The sequence below is a fragment of the Tympanuchus pallidicinctus genome, unplaced genomic scaffold (genome assembly GCF_026119805.1).
Source record: "Tympanuchus pallidicinctus isolate F22 unplaced genomic scaffold, pur_lepc_1.0 scaffold31, whole genome shotgun sequence".
NCBI lineage: Eukaryota > Metazoa > Chordata > Aves > Galliformes > Phasianidae > Tympanuchus > Tympanuchus pallidicinctus.
The window spans coordinates 1,863,804-1,883,072 of NW_026294749.1; the positions used below are offsets into that span (position 1 = coordinate 1,863,804).

The window sequence follows — 19,269 nt, forward strand, 5'->3', positions numbered from 1 at the left end:
ATCCTTCCCTTCCCCTTCTCCTTTGGAGTTTCACCACCCTTGTGAATAATGAATGAGCCTGAGGATTAAGCTGTTTCTCCATAGTGGACTCCTCTGCCTGTGTGAAACAGCTAACCTACTTTCGGTTCTGTGCAGCGCTGAGAGATTTCTGCTTCTAATGGAAATATATTTTTTAAAATCCTTTGACATTCCATGTGACTCCTCTGTAGCGTGTCTGACCCTTATTTGCTGCTGAGCAAGTTTCAACCAGCTGCGGCTCATGCAAATCCATTTGATTCATTAATAGACCTAAAGGTCAGCGCCAATTGCTGCGCGCCTAGGTGGAGCAGGGGAAGAGCTATCAATATTTTATAGCTTTCTCTTAAGATTGATGACAAGAGCACGTACACCTTTTGTGTCCCGGTCGCTGGCTGTGTAGGCTTCAGCTAGCTCATTTCCAAGTCCTCTTTCTTGAATGCAACCGTGACTACTGCAACTGCCATTTCCCATTAGGTGGAAGGAGCAGTGCAGCCTGGTTTGAATGTGGTCGCTGCAGCCGGACAGGCATACTTCTGTAGCACGAGTTCTCTAAGGCAGCCTTTTCTGAAAAGGGGAGGGAGGAAGAAGAGCAGTCTTGTTTCTCTTGGAAAGGCACGGTTGTGCCAGGGTTAGTAACTAAAGGCCAAGTGGCCTTAATTTTACATTTGTTTGGAATTGCCTGTGTGAATTCTAACCTTAAGATTCTGCCATCACCGAACTCCCCTACAGGAATGTGACTCGTCTGTGTGCAGAGTATTGCTGAGAAGAGCAGGCAAGGCCTATTCTTCAGCAGGCCTTGTTCCCGTGCTGGGAAGGGTCCTCAGAGAGGGAAGGAGTAACTTCATTTCTGTGTTTGTTCAGTCCTTACTGCTTGTGGAATTCAGAAAATATTGACAAGGATTTCTGCTAGGGGAAGGGTGCTCCAGAACTACATACAGATTTGGCTTGCTTGCAGCAAGATCAACAAGCAACTTTTAAATTTAATTGAATATTGTCTCTGTTTCTCTTTAAAACCTTTAAGATAAATTACTGTTTGGGATTTTTTTTGTGATTGGTGTTGAATCTTCATTGTCCAAATATTCAGAGAAAACTCTTGTCATATTTTGTAGTTGCTTCAGGCCTGCAGGTTTAAAAAAGCAAAACATAAACCAACAATCCCTAGCTAGTATTTAAAATTCTGAGAAGTTAGCTGACTTCTTTACCAGTGACTTCTTAGTCACTTGAAGGGTAGCTGTACTGTCATGGTTCGTTAATGATGATTTGAAATTCATTTTTATGTGGAACAAGTGTGGAAATGATGTGGTTTGTTCCTACCTGAAGGTACATCTGTAGCAGTGTTAGCAGTACTGAGGTTTTAATAAAGGGATGGGGCATTTTGACACACTTATTTTGCTGATGCTTTGTTCACATAAATGGGCTCCTATAAAAATGGAATCAAAAGTTTTGTTGGTGCAATACTAGACTTCTCATCTTTCTATCAATGAGAACTTGTGCTTTTGGCCTTTTTTATGTAACTGTCTTAACTTACAAATAGAATTTTTGCTCATAGACAAAACTGAACTCCCTTATACAACTTTTCTTTGCAGTCTGAGATTTCTTAATGCCTCTGCCAACAAACTGGAAATGCTTCCCCCAGCCACTCTTTCTGAGGAGACCCATAGCATCTTGCAGGAGTTGTATTTGACCAATAACAACCTCACGGATAAATGTGTACCCTTGTTAACAGGCCATCCACACCTAAAAATCTTGCACATGGCCTACAATCGCCTACAGAGCTTCCCTGCAAGGTGAGTAACTGCTTTTACTGCCCTGGCCCACTGGTGAATAATGTGAAACATTTTCATAGCAAAAACCAAGGTGCACAGTGATCTAGTGGGATAGCTTGTATTTCAGATGTGGTGACATTGCAGTGGGTGGATTCATCTGCTGTGCCCTGTTGCACATCGCTACCCATTTGCATTACACAGCATTAGTGTGTTTTGATTGCACCTGGAGTACTTTTCAGCATGAAGGCAGTATGCTTCTGAAGTCAGGCCAGGAGGTCTTCTGTTTTCCCCAACTTGGTCACCTTGCTTACAACTGGTGGGCTTCTGCTTACAGAAGACTTGCAAATGTCACAGTCTGGAAGTGTCCTTTGGCACTGGGCTAAACCACACTGGGAAAAAATCCTTGCACTCCTGAAGAAGATTCTCCCTTGGCAGCGATTTAGATGAACTACTGTGCTCTCAGTTCACTCTGTTTTAATCAGAAGTCTTTCAAGTGTAAGATGCGCTGTAAAGCTGATGGGGTACAACCTTGGAAAGGAGATGCCAATAAATAAAGGAAGAGACTTTGCTGTCCTTGTGTGGGGTTCTGAGCAGCCAGTGGCAGGGGAAAGATGAATAAGGGGGTGGAGCTGAGCAGGGTGCCAGAAAATGGAGGGGGGGGAGGGTGAGATGAAGTGAACAGCTGGAGCTGGAGGAAAAAGAGTAGAAGTGAACTGATGAACAGAGGGAATGTAAGCAAAATAAGTTGTTTCAAAAGTAGTGTTATAGAAATTGATAGAAGCACAGATTTAATTCCACGACTGTTAGAATCTGATGGGAGGAGAGGTGAGAGGCACTGCTGTGCTGGGCTGAAGTCTGCAATTTTATTTTTCTGAAATGATGAAAGCCATTGCTTTTACCACCACTTCAAAATAAGATATGCATCGGTCGTAACGGAAAAAAATCTCAAACTCTCATTCTTATAGCAAAATGGCCAAGCTGGAAGAGTTGGAGGAAATTGATATTAGTGGTAACAAGCTGAAAGCTATTCCGACCACCATCATGAACTGTAGACGCATGCATACTGTAATTGCTCACTCCAACTGCATTGAAGTCTTCCCAGAAGTCATGCAGCTTTCTGAAATAAAGGTAAGGCATGAATGTGCTGTGAAGTACATACAGTAATAATGCACACTTGACCAATTCTGTTCTCCCCTCTGATCTCTTGCTGCTGCAGGGTAGTAGATTGTCAGTTGTGGAGATCTGACAGCTGCTTTCTTGTCTGAGTTACTACTTAAAATATTCGCCCCTGTGCTGCCTCTGAGAGGAAAGGAGGAAGTGCCTCAAAATCTGGTTTTACGCTCATCTTTACCACATCCCATCTTCTTTGCCAAGAAATTGTTAGTTGTCTTCCTGTGAAAGGCCATTGCAGTATGACTTAAACATGTTGTAAGGGCTATATGTAATTAACATATATAATATACATAACTAACTCTTCTTTGGCAATTGTTAATTCTGTAGAAGGGACTTTGTTTAGAGTGTGCTTTAAAAAATGCAGAGGCTGCAAAATAGGATAGGCCTTGGGGACAGAAATTCCAGGAGTACAGGATTTGGGTAGTTAGGCAAGCTACTTCTGTTTTCATAATTGCAGTCATTTTGGACAAGTGGAAGAATGGAAGAAGTGGAAGTTTAATCCATCTCTTGTGCTTATTACCAAACTTTTCCTGACACATTCTTTGCTTGACCGTGCTGAAGAACACTACTGTGTAGCTTTTGTGAATTAAGTTTCTGCTTCTCTCCTGGCCACAGCGTAGAGTATTTTGGGGTGCGTGCTATTTCCATTGCTTAGAGTTGGGAGATTAACTCATAGTGCACCGAGCTTGTGGTATGACTGAGAAGTTGTTGCCTGGGTTTGAGAATTGGTTACCTATTCATGAGATCAGAACACCTTCTGTGTCCTTCATACAGTCTGCAGAATCAAAAGGCCAAGTTCTCAGACTCCTCAGTGTCCTTCAGTGTCTGGGGTTAGGCAGAGAAGCAGGAGGAATAACTGGGTTGGACTGTGAGTACACAGAAAGATGAGCTTTGTGGTTTTAGCCAGGAAATCTCAAACAAATGCGGATTTCTGAATACTCCTCCCTCTTTGGAACAATGGTCAGAGGAAACTGAAGACCATTTAGAATCAATTAGAAGCAAAGCTTTTCTTCTCAGAGGAAGAGTTGGGGTGGGGAGCAAGGCTCTGCGCAGTAAATATTTCTTTAAAAGTATGAGGGCATTTTTAACCATGGGGGGGGAAAAAAGGAAGATAACGTAAACATGTTGGTCAGGAATAACCAACAACTTCCTTTCTGTTCCTGTGTTTTGGGGAATGAGTATTTTATAAAGGCGTTGGTGTTCTACTGAGCTTTGTAGCTGATAGCAAAGTGTGTTCATGGAAGATCCAGTGTTCTATCTTTCTGATGGTTCCCTGTAGCTACTTCAGTGAAAAAAGAGGCATGGATTTCATTAACTGGGACTGCAGGAATAGTGGGACTGCCTTCATCTGAGAGGGTGCAGTGCTGTGGGACTTCACTTTTGTGCCTTAGTCAATACCTCAGCCTGGTTTTGACTTAGCTGAAATGAGTTTCTGTGGTTGCCAGATAGATGTGCTGTAGGCAGAGGGTATCTTGTGGCCTCTTGGTGATTTTTCTGGATCAGGGCTGGAGCTTAAGCTTTTGATTTCTGGCTGAATGCATTCCTCAGCTAAACTGGAGCTCATTCTTTGATGTTGGAGGGCATGTGTAATGTTCCAAAGCAAGTTAAGAAGTTAAAATTTGAGTACAGGTTTTATAGTTAGGCGAAATAAGTCTGCTTGTAGCAAAGCACAGAGTTGTATAGTTTCATGTTATGACTGTGATTGTCATACTTAATGGTTAATCTTAATTGAGGTGGCATTCAAACAGTCCTGATTTCTTGGGAAAATGTTACCTCAGGTAACGGCTGCTCTGCTTTTGTACTTAAATAGCTTGAGAGGCTGACATTAAATTTTTTGAGTAAGTGCTACTAGAACAGCTAGTAATACAGTTACTGTTTTGTTTGAAATTGTTTCAGAGGGAAAGCTAATTACAGAAGGTCACGCTTTTGCACTTAAGGTGACTCCAGGATTTCCAAAGATGAGGTCATTTTAGTAAGACAGCTGTCTGTAGGCTGATCTTACGTCCTCCAGTTAAGGATACAGAAGTCTTGTGTTGTCCTCTGCCTCAAAAAACTCTGTGGACGTCTCTGAGATACCTTACATAGTACCTGTTTTTGAGTTGACGTGAGTTCTCATGTGCCCACCTTCAGTCACAAGTGGAGATAACTCAAGCCCCTGTCAGCCATGGATGAGATGTACATTTGCTACTGAGCAAATGCTGAATATTCAGTGCTGTGCCCATCCTAGCACAGTGTCCTGCATGCAGTTGCACTTGTTCTTCTGACACTGCATGGATGAGGCTAAATGAGAAGGAAGTTAGGATCAATTAGGAAATGTGCTTTGCTGTTTGCCCATGGAGTAGAATAAGAACTACATTTAATGTAGCTATTAGAAAGTCCCTGCTAACCTGTTTTTCAAACAATACAAATCAAATCAGAGAAATCCTGACTTGATGGATAAACTATATTCATCGCTGCATGGGGACCAAGGGATCTCCAGTAGACTGTTACTACCTTTAGTGTATTGGGCATGTACTGAGAACAATGAAGTGATTTTCCTCATTTTGTACTCCTTATTCCACGTTCTTTTCCATCAAATTTCTGATGGTGTTGAGCACAGCAAGGCCTGCTGGCAGCTTTGTTAATCTGAGGTCATTATTGACCCTCTGCAAGCAGCAAGGAATAGCAATGAAGTAAAAAAATAAAATAAAATAATAATAATAAAAAGGCATAACTCTTCTCCTAAGCTGTCTGCTATTTAGTTTGCATGATGTATTTTAAATTCTGATTTCCGTATCAAGTTTAGATAATGTCAGCAGTTTGTTCTTCCTAGATAATTAGTCCTCCATATCAGACAACCTCAGGATTTGAGATTTGGGTCATTATGTGTGTTGCATATAATTAACAGCATTTGGAGATTTTTCTTTTCCAAATTTTACTGGGTTATCTTATGCCTGTTTTGTCCAGCTTAGGACCCAGTATCTGAATATACCTAAGAGACTTCTGTTTTCATGCTTTTATCATTGGAAATTACTTATCAGTCAAAGTGTGCAGCTCAGAAAATTCTCCCTGCAGCCTATCCTCAACTATTCAGCCCTTGGTTTTACCAGAGGTTTTGAGGTCTGTTTTCTTTTTCTAGGTTGAAAATAGGAAATTATCATTCTGAACTACGTGGATAGTATTCTTGGTTAAATATCAGCCTATTCTGTCCTCTAATAAGATTTTGGCTGGTTTTGTTTGCTTATACCTGCTATATAGAGGTTTGAAGAACTTGAAGAGCTTGTTTTGTTCAGATTTTTGTGTACTGACTTTCCATATGGATATGCAACTTTAACATAGTTTGGTTTGGGATTTGTCATTCTAGGGCACTTGTTCTACCTGATTTTTGCTTAGCTGGTGCTGGTGGGTAGCTAGCATGATTCTCTGCTGGTTTTCAATCTTTTTTTTTTTTTCCAGAAATACTTCAGCTTTAATTTTTTCTACTTATTAGAAGAACTTCATACTTAAACATGAATCCTTGTAAGACAGCCAAATTAAAGCCACACTTAAAACTGCTCTGGTATTTTGTTATTTTTCCTCCGCTCAGCCCCACTCCGTGTGTTCATAACTTCTTATTTTCCAAATCCTTTACTAAATATCAGCTTCAGAGCATGTTTGTACCTGTGCTGATGTAAGTGAACTTCAGTGGAGAGACTGCTGTGGCAGCATCTTATAATCCCTAACTTCATTTGTCTGTTTCCTTTATCTATTACAAGAGTGGCAGCCACTTTCATCAGTAGCATTTTTTTCTTTAATACTCATCTGTTAATAAAAACACGGTGACGATATTTCTCCCTGCAAAGAGCAGAGACAAACCTTACTAGTTTTGCAGCAAGGTCAGAAGCACCTGGTCAGAAACAGAAATGAAGCCAAACATATCTCTGGGTGTCCCGGGCATCTGGGACATAGACGCCATATGAAGAATCACTTACTTAAATGAATCATCTTGGGTCTCGACTGCAGCTTCTCTTACTCATGCAACATACATTCCTGCATTTAATCACAAACTGATCTTAATGCCAGCTGGATTCTTATTTGATTGCTTTCCTTTTGCAGTGTGTGGATCTAAGCTGCAATGAACTGAGTGAAATCACATTGCCTGAAAACTTGCCTCCGAAACTGCAAGAGCTGGACCTGACTGGAAACCCCAGATTGGCCTTGGATCACAAAACCCTTGAGCTGCTGAAGTAAGTTGACTTACAGAATGGAGAGGATGCAGAAGGAGCTAGTTTGATCTCCATATTACTTCTGACATTAGATTCTACCATTGAGATGCTAAGAGCTGCTTTTTTCCTTCATGTTTGCCACTGTGCTTCTTGTTAGCCCCTCACAAAACATTTCCTGTAATCCATCATATCCCTCTCTGGGGTGCTCTTTAACTATCTACCTGTTTGTTTTCTGCTCTATGACTCAAGTGCCATCTGTAACTGAAATGCACCAAGTGCCTCACTGCTGCCTTCTGCAGCATGTGGTGAAACTTGCACTGGAACAAATAATCGGTGGACAGTGGTGCTGCTTTGAGTCTTTCTTATGTCCTGAAGAGAACTGCACCAGCTCTATTTAATTCTGAGTCTCCTTGATCCTTAAATACTGAATGGTTGATAACCTTCTGAGGGTTGAGTGTTGCGTTGTGTGGTTTGCTTTTAAATGCTTAAGGTCAAGCACTGAAGTATTAAGCCCCATTATAATAATTTTTTATAGATAAAACCAAGAGTCCATGTTATGCAGCAGACAAAGGAGGATAAAAACAGGCTGGAAGAGATGTCTTTTTCTCTTAAGAGCTGCTCATTGTATGCCAGAAATTTAACGTTGCTATGATTTGTAGAGAAGTGTGTGTACTACCAAAGCTTCTTCAATGGCACCTGAGCTTACAGGTCAGGTACCATTCTGCATGGCCAATAGGCAAGAGGCAACCTTATCTCTTGCCTGTTTAGTAATCAGCCTTAATGCCCTATAGCAGCGTTGTACAAAGGTAAGACCTATGCAGTAAGAGAGTAGCATCACCCAGTGCCACATCATATTTTCACTGCCATATGCATTGTCTTTAATTCACAGAAACTTCTTTCTTCTTATGCATGCATATGTGTGTTTCTTTCTTTAATAAATTATTTTTCTTAATTTCAGACCTATTCTTGTCTGAGTAAATACCCTTCAGCTGAGGTCAGGTGTTTCAGGTCTCTTTTGAGATATAGTGGATGTCTGTGTAGACATGCACAGTGCACTGCCACAACTGAACATGAGAGAGGAGGTGCTCCTTGCCCTTACTTCTTGTGGCAGGCACAAAAACACTTGTGTTCTTGGTGCTTTTTATATCTTCCTTCTGCACGTGGAAGGCAGCTCTCCATATGTGTCCTGGCAGGATTCAAGCAGGCAGTAGGTTAATATGTATTGCTTCTGATGAGAGGAGTCCTGTCACGCATGCTTGCTTTTTTTTTCCCCTTGTATGGAGATCCTAAAGGAAACTTGCATGCTTAGGAGGATGTTGCCAAGTGACTTACAGGACGTGAGGATTTCAGTAGCAATTACAATGAAAAGGAGAGGGGGAAAAAAAAGATGTTGTTACTGTGATTTTTCAGAAAGAGCTGCTGGTTCAATTGTAACATCTTGAACTGGGGGAAAGTAAAGCATATCGTATGGAAGCCTTAGCTCATCTCCCTGTGTGGGATATGCTGCTGGGTACTGTTCCTTTATGAGCACGTGGGCTAGTTGTAATTACACCACTGAGGAAGATGAAGGCAATGCATTGAAATAGCTTTTTTTTTTTTTTTTTTTTTTCTTTTTTTAACCACTGCTGGGAAGCATTGATACAACCTTGGGTCTTTGACCTGCCCCAAGGTCAGTCAACCCAGCTGCAAGAGTAAACTGAAAAACCCTTCTGATCCAAATTCCTCTGCCCTGCAGGATAAGTGCCTTGCATTAGGAGCCTGTGAAGAAAGTGCATTTGCTTCTGTATATCGTAGTATTTTGCGGGTACAGACAGATGTAGAATATCTGTTACTTCAGAATCCAGGTTTCCTGTTTGACAAGATCAGATACTACTTTTCTGATGCCATTGGTGATGTGTTTGCCTTACATTTGTCACACAGGGGGGCTGCAAAGTCAAGGGCTCAAAATACCAACAGCTCTAACCTGATTTGTGTACTTTATTTGCTTGTAGCAGGTCCTAGCTGATGTATGTCCTGACTATTTGCATTAAAAGAAATCAGAGTGGAAGTGACAGTCCCTCAAGTTATTTGAGGAAGGCTGTGAAATGCGAAAAAGACTTCCCTTGTGTGTTCAGGTCAGATGGGGCTTTGGATGGAGAAAAATGAATCCTCTGAGCGAATAGTTAGACCTTTCTGCTTGTCCTTTTATGATTCATTTGGCTCGTGAAAGGTTCAGGTGCCTTTGAAGTTCCTGCAGCGCATGGGGAGCTTGTTTCCCTGCCTTTGGAAGAGAGTGGAAGGAGCACAGGGCAGGTCATCTCTCCCCAGCAAAGCCCGGCTATGAAGAGAAGCGCATAAACAGATAGGGATGGTCCTTCTTCAAGTCTTCATTGCGCTATGCGAGGTATTTGAACTTCAGGCTAGAGGCTATGTTGGTAGTAAATTGGAGGGTAGAGGATCAAGGGCCCAGGTAAAATCTGGGCTGTAAATTAATGGAAGGCAGAAGGCCTGTGCTCACAGCCTGGGCTGCAGACCTGCTCTTGCATGTTAGGACAGCACTGGGACGGAGCTGATTTCTGACTCATGGGCATTTTTGTAGTAGACTGTTACTCTGTGTTGCTGCTTCTGAAGACTTATCTTTTAATTTAGGGGATGGCGCAGGTCATACGGACTTGTTTTCAACATGGGTGAGAGGGGCTTCAGTTGAAAAATCACTCCATGTACTGGCTTCCATTAAGATGGTGACAAATTGGCCTTGCATTCCCACTAGGCCAAGCTGTAAACAAATAGCTTGGGGGTGAGGAGGGGTGTGAGGGTAGGGAGAAGAAAAGCTGGGTAAGCAAACAGTGCAGCTGACACCCTTATTGAGGCTTGGTTATTTACTGCTTTTTTGTTCTTTGTAGACAGACACAGAAGGGTAACTGCCTTAGATGTCCTGCTCTGTTTTATTCTATTAAAGGTATTCCTAAGAACTGGGAAGAAGAAAACTGCTGTTCTTACATTTGAAGCTGAAACCAGTGCATCTTTTCCTTTCTTCTTACAGCAATATCCGTTGTTTCAAGATTGACCAGCCCTCGGCTGGTGATGCTTCAGGAGCTCCAGCTGTGTGGAGTCACGGTTACACAGAGGCATCAGGAGTTAAGAACAAGTAAGAGCCGGCGTTGTTCTTATTATACAAGCATCCTAGCAGCAGAGTGCTTCTATGCAGATACAAAGAGATCTGCTATTTCAGTTTGGGGATGTTTCGGGCCTCACAAAGGCAGAGGCCATGCCATGATTCTATATTCTGTATACTGGGCCCCTGCCTGGCTCTAAACTTTCTTCTTTGTCAGGAATGTTGCTAAGATACAAGGGTAACCGACACATTTTCTCTGTGCAAGCCTTTGGTACTTGCTAAAGATGGGCATGTTTAATAGCATTTTCCTCTTTTGCAAAGCTTTTTTATCTTCAGCGAAAGGATGTTTACCAAGGAAATCAGAGATACTAAAGGAAGAAGTAGAATGGCCAAAACTGAATATGTATGGGGAGTTTCTGTGACTGAGGCAGCACTTGACGAATAACACAGCAAGAGTCTGCTGGTCTCTGTGTTACTGGCAAAGTGATGAATCTCATTGTTCCTTAAATACCTTTGTAGAAATCTTCTGCTACCTAGGTTTCCCTAGCAAGTGCCAAGCAAACCTTTACTTGCTGTTCACTAATTTAACACATAGCTTGGTCAGCAGCATGCTGAGTCATAAAGATGGCTCTTGGTGGAGCAAGTGCAGTTTCAGCTAACGATGTTTTGGATGTATTTCACCCCTGCAAGCTTGTCCCCTGTTTTATACAAATAAGAGACATGTTCACGTGCAAAAAAGGAAGAAGAATCGAATTTTCAAAAACAGCTCTCTCCCCATTTTAGCATTGTTGAATGGGCCTTCCTCTTCTCCACAGAAGAAAGCAATTGTGAGGAGCCTGTGAAAAGAATTAGTGAAAAGTGGCTCTCAGACCAGGCTGCATCTTCTCAGAGTGACAAGATGAGAAATCAGTGCTGCATAGCAATCTTGTTGTTCTGCTTTGCTTTACTAGGTTATGTGTGGCAGCCCTGTCAGCCAATAACTTTTGTGACAACAGAGAGGCACTTTATGGTGTTTTTGATGGTGACCGCAATGTGGAAGTACCATATCTGTTGCAGTGCACCATGAGTGACATCTTGGCAGAAGAGCTACAGAAAACAAAAAATGAAGAGGAATATATGATCAACACTTTCATTGTTATGCAGAGGTGAGTCTTGGATCTGAAGCTTTGTTTTTTTTGCCTTGTGTATGTTCATTGGGCAACTTGTTCCTTGTCAGGTTGATTGTGTTGCTCTTTATTTGCTACTAAAAGTGGGAGGGAGGGAGGAAAGGTGGTTTCTGGCACCTTTGTATTCTTTCATTGCTTGTTTTGTGGATATTGCCTTCTGTTCCGTTGGGATGTGAGGAGAAAAACCCCAACCCTTTCCCACCCACCCAAACAAAAATGATATCCAACCTCAAAATTATTAAATGTTTGACTAGCAGTTTTTCTCTTCTGTCTTGTGACTCTGAATGTGCGGTAGCCAGGACAGGGGTATGAATTTCTTGATCCTCTTTTAAATTTCCTTACTATTACTGCCTGCAGACCTTGGGCTGATTCTTTCCTTCTTTCTGTACCAAGTCAGATTATTTAAAGCCATGCAAATATTAAAACATGCGCTCTTGACTCCCTGAAAAAAAAAAGAAGAGTCTGTCGTGGCATTCCTTTGACCTAAGAATATTATTTATGCAAGATCCACCTGAAAAGATTGTGATACAATAGATGTGAGTGTAATAGGAGCTGTGTGTGGAGGCTTGGAGACCTGTGTGTATGCTCACTCTTCTTTACAGAACAAGAAATTGTGCTTGGAGAGACACTGAGTGGAGGAGGAGTATGAAGGGAACTGAGCAAAGAGAACGAGGAGGTCAGGGAAACATAGGAGAAAGCTCCCAGATGAAGGAAGTGGATGGAGTTGAAAGCAGCATCTCTTGTTATTCAATTGCTGCAGCTCTGGAAGGGAAAATATTGAAATTCTGATATTGGGAAATAGGAGCAGCAGGATGGGGTTGAACCTTATAAACAAAAGAGAAAATGCTGCCTCGCATAATTGCTGTGGTTACAGTGGTAACTGAGAAGGTTGCCATCTAATTAAACCCTTCAAGAACAATATGCATGTTGAGTACTGAAAGTGTTTACTAGTGGCTTTGTTTCCCACTCGTGGACTTTCACAGGAATGTACGCTCCTGCAGAAGAGCTGTATTTGTGGGAGGCAGGGCTCGAGTCGAAGTAAGCTAACCATTCCTTTGGTGAACCAGAAATAGCATTCATTCTAGTTGCATGCAGCCATTCATTGAGGATTATTACAGATACTATGCCACATTCCTGAAGTGCCTTAAAAAAAAGAAAAAACAACCAAAAAAACAGAAAAGCATATTGAAGCCTGGGTGCAAGTTCAGTTTGTGCTTTGTTTCCCCAGCATTTTGAATCTAAAGTTCTTGCCAGCTTTACTTAGCGTTAATGTAGATCCAGTAGCCCCTGTAACTAGCTTTCCAGTTCTTAATTACTGTAAGAGAAGGTCCTGATCAACAACGTACTGGCAAGGATGTTTTTTTTTTCTCCAGTCCAATTTACATGAGTAAAATTACTACCAACATGATAACTAAAAAGCATGCCTTCTTATGGTGAAATTAATAGCTACTGTGTTGCTGTGTCATTGAATCTTTGAAAGCATTATTTTGAAGGCATCACAAAACAACGAACCTCTGATTTCTATTTCTGCCCAAAACTGGGATCTCTACAGTTAAAATTACTGTTTTTCGTAGTAAAATCTGTAGCTGCAGGAGCCCAAACTCTGGTTAATGCGACTTTCTTTGTAAGCTCTACCTGTACTCGATTTATTAGCCCTCAACACTTTGCCAACCTTCTTCGTTTCCCTCTGTGTGACCTTTGAAGCAGACTTCTTTCAAATGCAGAGAAAGGGAGCTGACTGTGCGGCTCTTTGGAGTGCAGAGATTTTTCTAAAATTGACTCTAAGATTGGAGTATCTGCATCGTGCTGGAAATAGCACACAGCTTGAGAGCTGTACGTGATGACTCTGCAGTGTTGCTACAGTGTCTTGGTCTTCAGCGGAGACTTTTGTTTTTGTCCCAGTGATCCAATAGTCAGTGTCCCGAGTGCTCGTGGTTGCAGAATAGCAGTTGTTTCTCATTAGTACCCATAACACTTGCTTTTCAATTGAAGAACAATCCGCGTTTTGTTTAAATTCCAGGAAACTTGGAACAGCTGGACAAAAACTTGGAGGCTCTGCTGTCCTTTGCCATATAAAACATGATCCCATGGACCCTGGAGGATGCTTCACGTTAACCTCAGCAAATGTGGGGAAGTGCCAAACTGTTCTGTGCCGGAATGGGAAACCTCTGCCTTTGTCCAGGTGCTATGTGATGAGTTGTGAAGAAGAGCTGAAGAGGATTAAGCAGCATAAGGCCATTATCACAGAGGTTAGAGAACTCTGGTGTGGGTGAAAGGAGGACTGCTGCAAGTCGCAGCTTCCTTTGAGGATGTTTGCATGGTGGTATTTGGAATTGCACGTCTGTATTTGTAATCTTTCAGAGACAGTATTGATAACGAGTTCCAGAATAGCGTTGTCCTTTCAAGGTGATTCATATCATGCAATTAAGTTGTTTTTCCATCTAATTACCATGCTACATTTTGGTTAGCTTCCGAGGGGGAATTACTATGAGCATGCTGTGGTGAAATGGGAGCTGACACCTTCCTTCCCTCTGAGATGGTGAGAGCAAATAATGTGTTGGTGCTGTCACGAAGATCCTCCCAATCTAGAAAGATAAGAGCTGAGCACTTGCGACTGTGCCATCCTTACTGCATGAGAGTCCTTACTGCTGGCAGATTGGCTTTGTTGTCTGAGCTGTCTGTTCCCAGAGGTGCCCTCTGACAAGTAGCTCTTGAAGACAGCAGTTGCCTAAAAGAAAGAACCTGTCCTTTGCTCAGTTGGAAGGCCATAAGAGAAAGCTACTTGCTGCCTTCTTACAAGCTTAAAGCCACCGCAGTCAGCTGTGCATTGCCTTGTGTGACATGTGCATAGGAACAGAGAAATATTGTATCCTATCAATGGGAGAGGAAAGGGCAAAAAACTCACTGCTGTACAGCCATGAGCAGGTGTGTGCATGTAATAAAATCGTGTGCTTGTTAATCTTGCCAAGAGGTGATGACTGGAATCTCAAATGTGACAGATTAGAAAGGAGTCAGTCCAACATAGCGTGCATCACTGAGGCATGCTCGTTATGCTCTGTAAAGGAAAAGGGAAATTTCTGTGCTGAATCTTGAGATGACTCATTGATTTCATGCTTTGTTGATGGCTTATCACTTCTGTTAGAATCTTAATAGGGAAGTTAACAAGCTGACAAGGTTTTAAAGGGGAAGCTTTTTTAGTCTTGGTTTGCTTTTCTGTGGTTACTTGCTGTATAATAACCACTACTGTCATCGACTGGACCAAATGAGCGTAAATCCTCACCTCTGCTCTTCATCTCAAAGACACAATTAGCGGGCTGCAGCTCTCTCCACAGGCTGCCAACAAACCAGGCTTGCTGTTTCAGATGCTCACTGTGCTTATTGTGGCAGCTCAGATCCTAACCAGATCCGGGGATTTGGATGGGCATGGGATTTACTTCTCAAATACGCCCATTTTTACTGGTGCTTTCCCTTCAGATGTTATTCCTCCTCTTTTTGGAAATTTATTTATAAGTGGAAGCATAGTAAGTAATTAGAGCATGTAAAACATTTCACTACAGCGCAGATGACTGCAAAATGCAGACTTCCTCTCTGCTGCGTTTGACTTCCTTCATTTGAAGCTTTTTAAAATGAACTTTCGTTTCTTAAGTGATAAGCCAAGACCAAACCTGCAATAGAAGAGTCGTAACTCCTGTATCAAATGGAGCTGTGTGCAACTTTGCCCTCTATAAAGCCAGATATTGTGGGCAGAGGAGGGACAAGTCTGACTCATGGATAAAACATTAGTCCAGTTGGCTCTCACAGCTGCAGGAGCAGAATAGATGGGTCTTTGTTGCAGACTTATGCTTTGTTAGTCTGCATAGGTGATGCTGATGACAAATCAGTAGGGTGTAGGAGGCTGAGTGCAAGGTTAGAAAGCAGCCGTCACTATATTCCTATTCCAGCTCTGTCTCCTTGCAAGTCACTTTTGCCCATCAGTAAATGGCTGTAATTGGGGTACTACAAAACCAGGCAGAGGTAAGACGCAGGGAGATGGGAGTGCCATGTATCTGTCTGCCTTGTTTCCAGTTTTCTGTCCTTTCTAATTTCAGGACGGCAAAGTAAATGGTGTGACAGATTCAACGAGGATCTTGGGATACACGTTCCTTCACCCAAGCGTTGTGCCGCGTCCTCACGTCCAGTCCATTACCTTAACTCCACAAGATGAGTTCTTCATTCTGGGGAGCAAGGGGCTGTGGGACAGCCTCTCGATGGATGAGGCAGTGGAAGCAGTCAGAAACGTGCCTGATGCGCTGGCAGCTGCCAAGAAGCTTTGCACTTTGGCCCAAAGTTACGGCTGCAACGACAGCATCAGCGCGGTTGTGGTTCAGCTCAATGTTACGGAGGACAGCTTCTGCTGCTGTGAACTTAATGGGGTCCCACCCCCCAGCCCAGGCATTTTCCCCCAGTCTGTCAACGTGGTCATCAAGGACAGGCCAGCGGATGCTCTTGGGATGCCATCTTCAAGCAGCGGCATGGCTTCAGAGATCAGCAGCGAGATCTCCACCTCAGAAATGAGCAGCGAGGTGGGGTCCACAGCCTCCGATGAACCTCCGCAGGTAGCCATGAACGAGAGCAGCCCAGCCTACCCCGGCGAGCAGCGCTGCATGCTGCATCCTGTCTGCCTGTCCAACTCCTTCCAGCGGCAGCTCTCCAGCGCCACGTTCTCCAGCGCCTTCTCCGACAACGGCCTCGATAGCGACGACGAGGAGCCGATAGAGGGGGTGTTCACCAACGGCAGCCGTGTGGAAGTGGAGGTGGACATCCATTGCAGCCGAGCGAAGGAGAAGCAGCTTCTCCAAGTGCCTGTGGAAGCCAGTGACGAAGGTATTGTCATCAGTGCCAACGAAGATGAGCCCGGCCTCCCCAAGAAGGCCGAATGTTCTGCCACAGGCACAATAGGGCGTCGGAGGGGCAACGGCTCTGTGGCACCCCAAGAGAGAAGCCATAATTTGATTGAAGTTGCAACAGATGCACCGCTTAGGAAAACAGGGGGATATTTTGCTGCTCCGGCACAGCCGGACCCGGATGACCAGTTCATCATCCCGCCAGAGCTGGAAGAAGAGGTCAAGGAGATCATGAAACAGCACCAGGAACAGCAGCAGCAGCAGCAGCAGCGGCAGTACCAGATGGACCACCTGGCAGACTACTACGATACGCCACTATGACCCATTCTACTGCTTGGAAATGAGCAGATGAGGAGACTTGAGTGCAGGACCCAGTGGGCGCACACTACAGCAGGGGTTTCCCTTCTACGTTTCCTTTATACACTTCCTTTTCTTTATCCTGCCACTACAGATAACTGCAGCTTTTCAGTTTGTTAGGTTTAATATTCATTGACTTTCTTCTAGAGATGCTTTACCAGTAAAGTTTAAGATAGTTAATCTTCCCTTAACATATCAAATGTAAAAACAAAAAAAAAAATAATAAAAAGGTTTAATATATTGCTGAGAAACAGATGATGATGTAATATTTTTTAAAATGGCTTGTTTGTTTTGTTTGAAAAGCAGGGCAGTAGCCAGTGCTAAATGATTTAAGTAATATTGTAATACTGTATTTCTTTGAGAGAAAAGGCTTTTTTTGGTCTTGAAAATGATAGACATTTGTAGAATATGGAGACTAACTCCTAGGAGTTGCTTTACTCTTTCAGGTGACTTAAGTCACTGAGATTCACTAATTTTCTCTGAGAGAACAGTTGATTGGGAAATTACTGTAAATAGCTCAGTGTTGTATAGTGATGCTTACATGTTTTGTAGCCTTGGCATTAAGGACACAACCTGAAAAACTGACCTTTTTCTTAAGCAATTCTTTGGGCCGTGGTCATTGAGCATAGCGAACGGAGTGACTGCGTACAAGTTAGCTAGAGTTAGATGGTACAGACCATTGAAAGAAACCCACTTTTTCCTCTGGTCTCTTTCTATTCTTTTACAAACACGTTTTATTTGTGTTCCTTATTGCTGCCACAACCAGCATGATTGTATAGAGCTCATTTGCTGTAGAACATTTACAAACCAAGAGTTATATTAAAGCCGAATGCACAAATGAACATGTCATAATTTTTGTTATAATAAATATGAAATTTACAAATGATGTCTGCTTTTGTCTGAATAGCTGAGCCTTTGAGCAGCTTGCTGTAGTTCATCGTTATACCGCAGTCTGTTTACACTGCGACTTTTCCATCTTAGTGTATGCTTTTTCTTACAGGAACTGCAGAAACTGACATGTACTCTTAGAAATTTTAACAAGAAAGTCACCCAATGGCTGTGCAAAATGCCCTTAAGAGATGCTGGACAACAGTGAGGAATTAGCATCGTTCTTTTGTTTCTCAGTACAAATGGAGCACTATTGATTTGCCCTTCACCACAGTATTGACAGTATCAGAAGACAAGAGGAGCAGTGCTCTGAATCTGTGCCATTGGGACTGAGCAAGTGAAGGTAGGAATGATGAAGGGATAAGGGCTAAGAAAGGGAGCAAGAAAACACGGGGTATGAGAGGGGAGGAAAAATAGAAGGTGGAAAAGAGCTCAAAGTTAACTACATAAACTCAGATTTGGTTGTATGTGTTAAATGAACGTGAGTTCAGTGGCAGTTTGATAGCAGAAGGGCATTTCTTTGTGAATCCTGCAGGAAAGAACCCTTACCCTTCCTCAGTGTTGTCTCCAACAAACTTTCTTTTCCTCCTCAGTCTCTAAAGGTGAGGTGCAGATGGCCAAAACTGAGAGCACACTAAAGCCTTCTGCTTACAGCATGGTCCCTTTTAGAACTGCATTCCAAAGTCAGCTTTTGTAGCATTGAAGTGACAGGATTTGGGCAGAGGATTTCTCGTCTGTCTGAAGAAGACATTTGTATTAGTGGTCTGTCTCAACAAGTCACAATGTGAGGGATTGATGTGTTCATAGGGCCTTCTTGTTCCCCTTCCTGTAACTGGATCAATAGGTTGGCTGTCTGGGAACATCTCTGGAGAATTCAGTGTTTTTAAACAGGGTGAAGGGTGTTTTGTTCCAGATTTAAAGGGGGATTTGGAAAACAAGGTACAGTTTTTGCAACTTGTGACTTTTCTCAACATCTCCGCCCTCTTTCACAAAGGATGTTAATGTGTTCTTATCTGGTGAGGACTGGAGCTGAGGTCACTGACTTCATTTCAGTGCATGACTCGTATGTGAGTTTATGGTTAAGTGCACAGTGTGTTTTAGACAGTTTGAGCAATTAGGAACTATCTGACTTGAAAAAAGAACCAGATTTGTTAGCAGAATTGGGATTGCTGTAGCAGGGGTGAGGCAAAAGGCCCGCAGAGAAGGGAAGGCTTTCGACTGAAGGGAATGTAGAGCCATAGAGCCACGCTACCTTTATAATCAAACCTTTTGAGTCCCCTGAAAGTTGCCAGCAGCCGTATCTGTGACAAACAGAAATGCATGGACAGGAGGAGACCGATAGCTGGAGGCAGAAAAATGAACGTAGTTGTATTGTTTCCTGTAAGGTAACTTGAAACAGGGAGATATGATGGTATTGAGGAGGTACTCCTCTGCTTGCATGCAAGTCTTTTGTGGCATAAAAGCTTTTTCATTTTGCTTTCTGCCGTAGTGCTCTTACATAATGCGTTTTGTTGTGCATGAGCAACCCGTTGGCATGAATGCTTCTGCATTCAGAGCAGGGGCTCCTCATTGGTAACCAGTGCTGTGGTGCTGCTGCCTTCCTGTGGATTATTGCTTTCGGAATGAGAAAATAACTGTGCAGAGTATCTCCCTCATTACTGGAGGTGGTTGTGCTGCTACTGCAGCGGCCCATACATTATTTTTTAAGCATTCTCTTCGTAATGATCTCAGCCTTCTTGC

At 42.7% G+C, this 19,269-nt stretch overlaps 1 protein-coding gene across 1 annotated transcript in view; it reads left to right on the forward strand.

Moving 5' to 3' along the window:
- The window catches only part of PHLPP1 (PH domain and leucine rich repeat protein phosphatase 1), a 131,892-nt gene extending 114,365 nt beyond the window's left edge, over positions 1-17,527 (forward strand). Inside the window, 7 exon segments of the mRNA XM_052697604.1 lie at positions 1,605-1,805; positions 2,750-2,912; positions 7,032-7,162; positions 10,164-10,268; positions 11,186-11,380; positions 13,422-13,650; positions 15,490-17,527. Coding sequence (XP_052553564.1) covers positions 1,605-1,805; positions 2,750-2,912; positions 7,032-7,162; positions 10,164-10,268; positions 11,186-11,380; positions 13,422-13,650; positions 15,490-16,605 — 2,140 coding nt within the window. The 3' untranslated portion in view covers positions 16,606-17,527.
- The last annotated feature ends 1,742 nt before the right edge of the window (positions 17,528-19,269 follow it).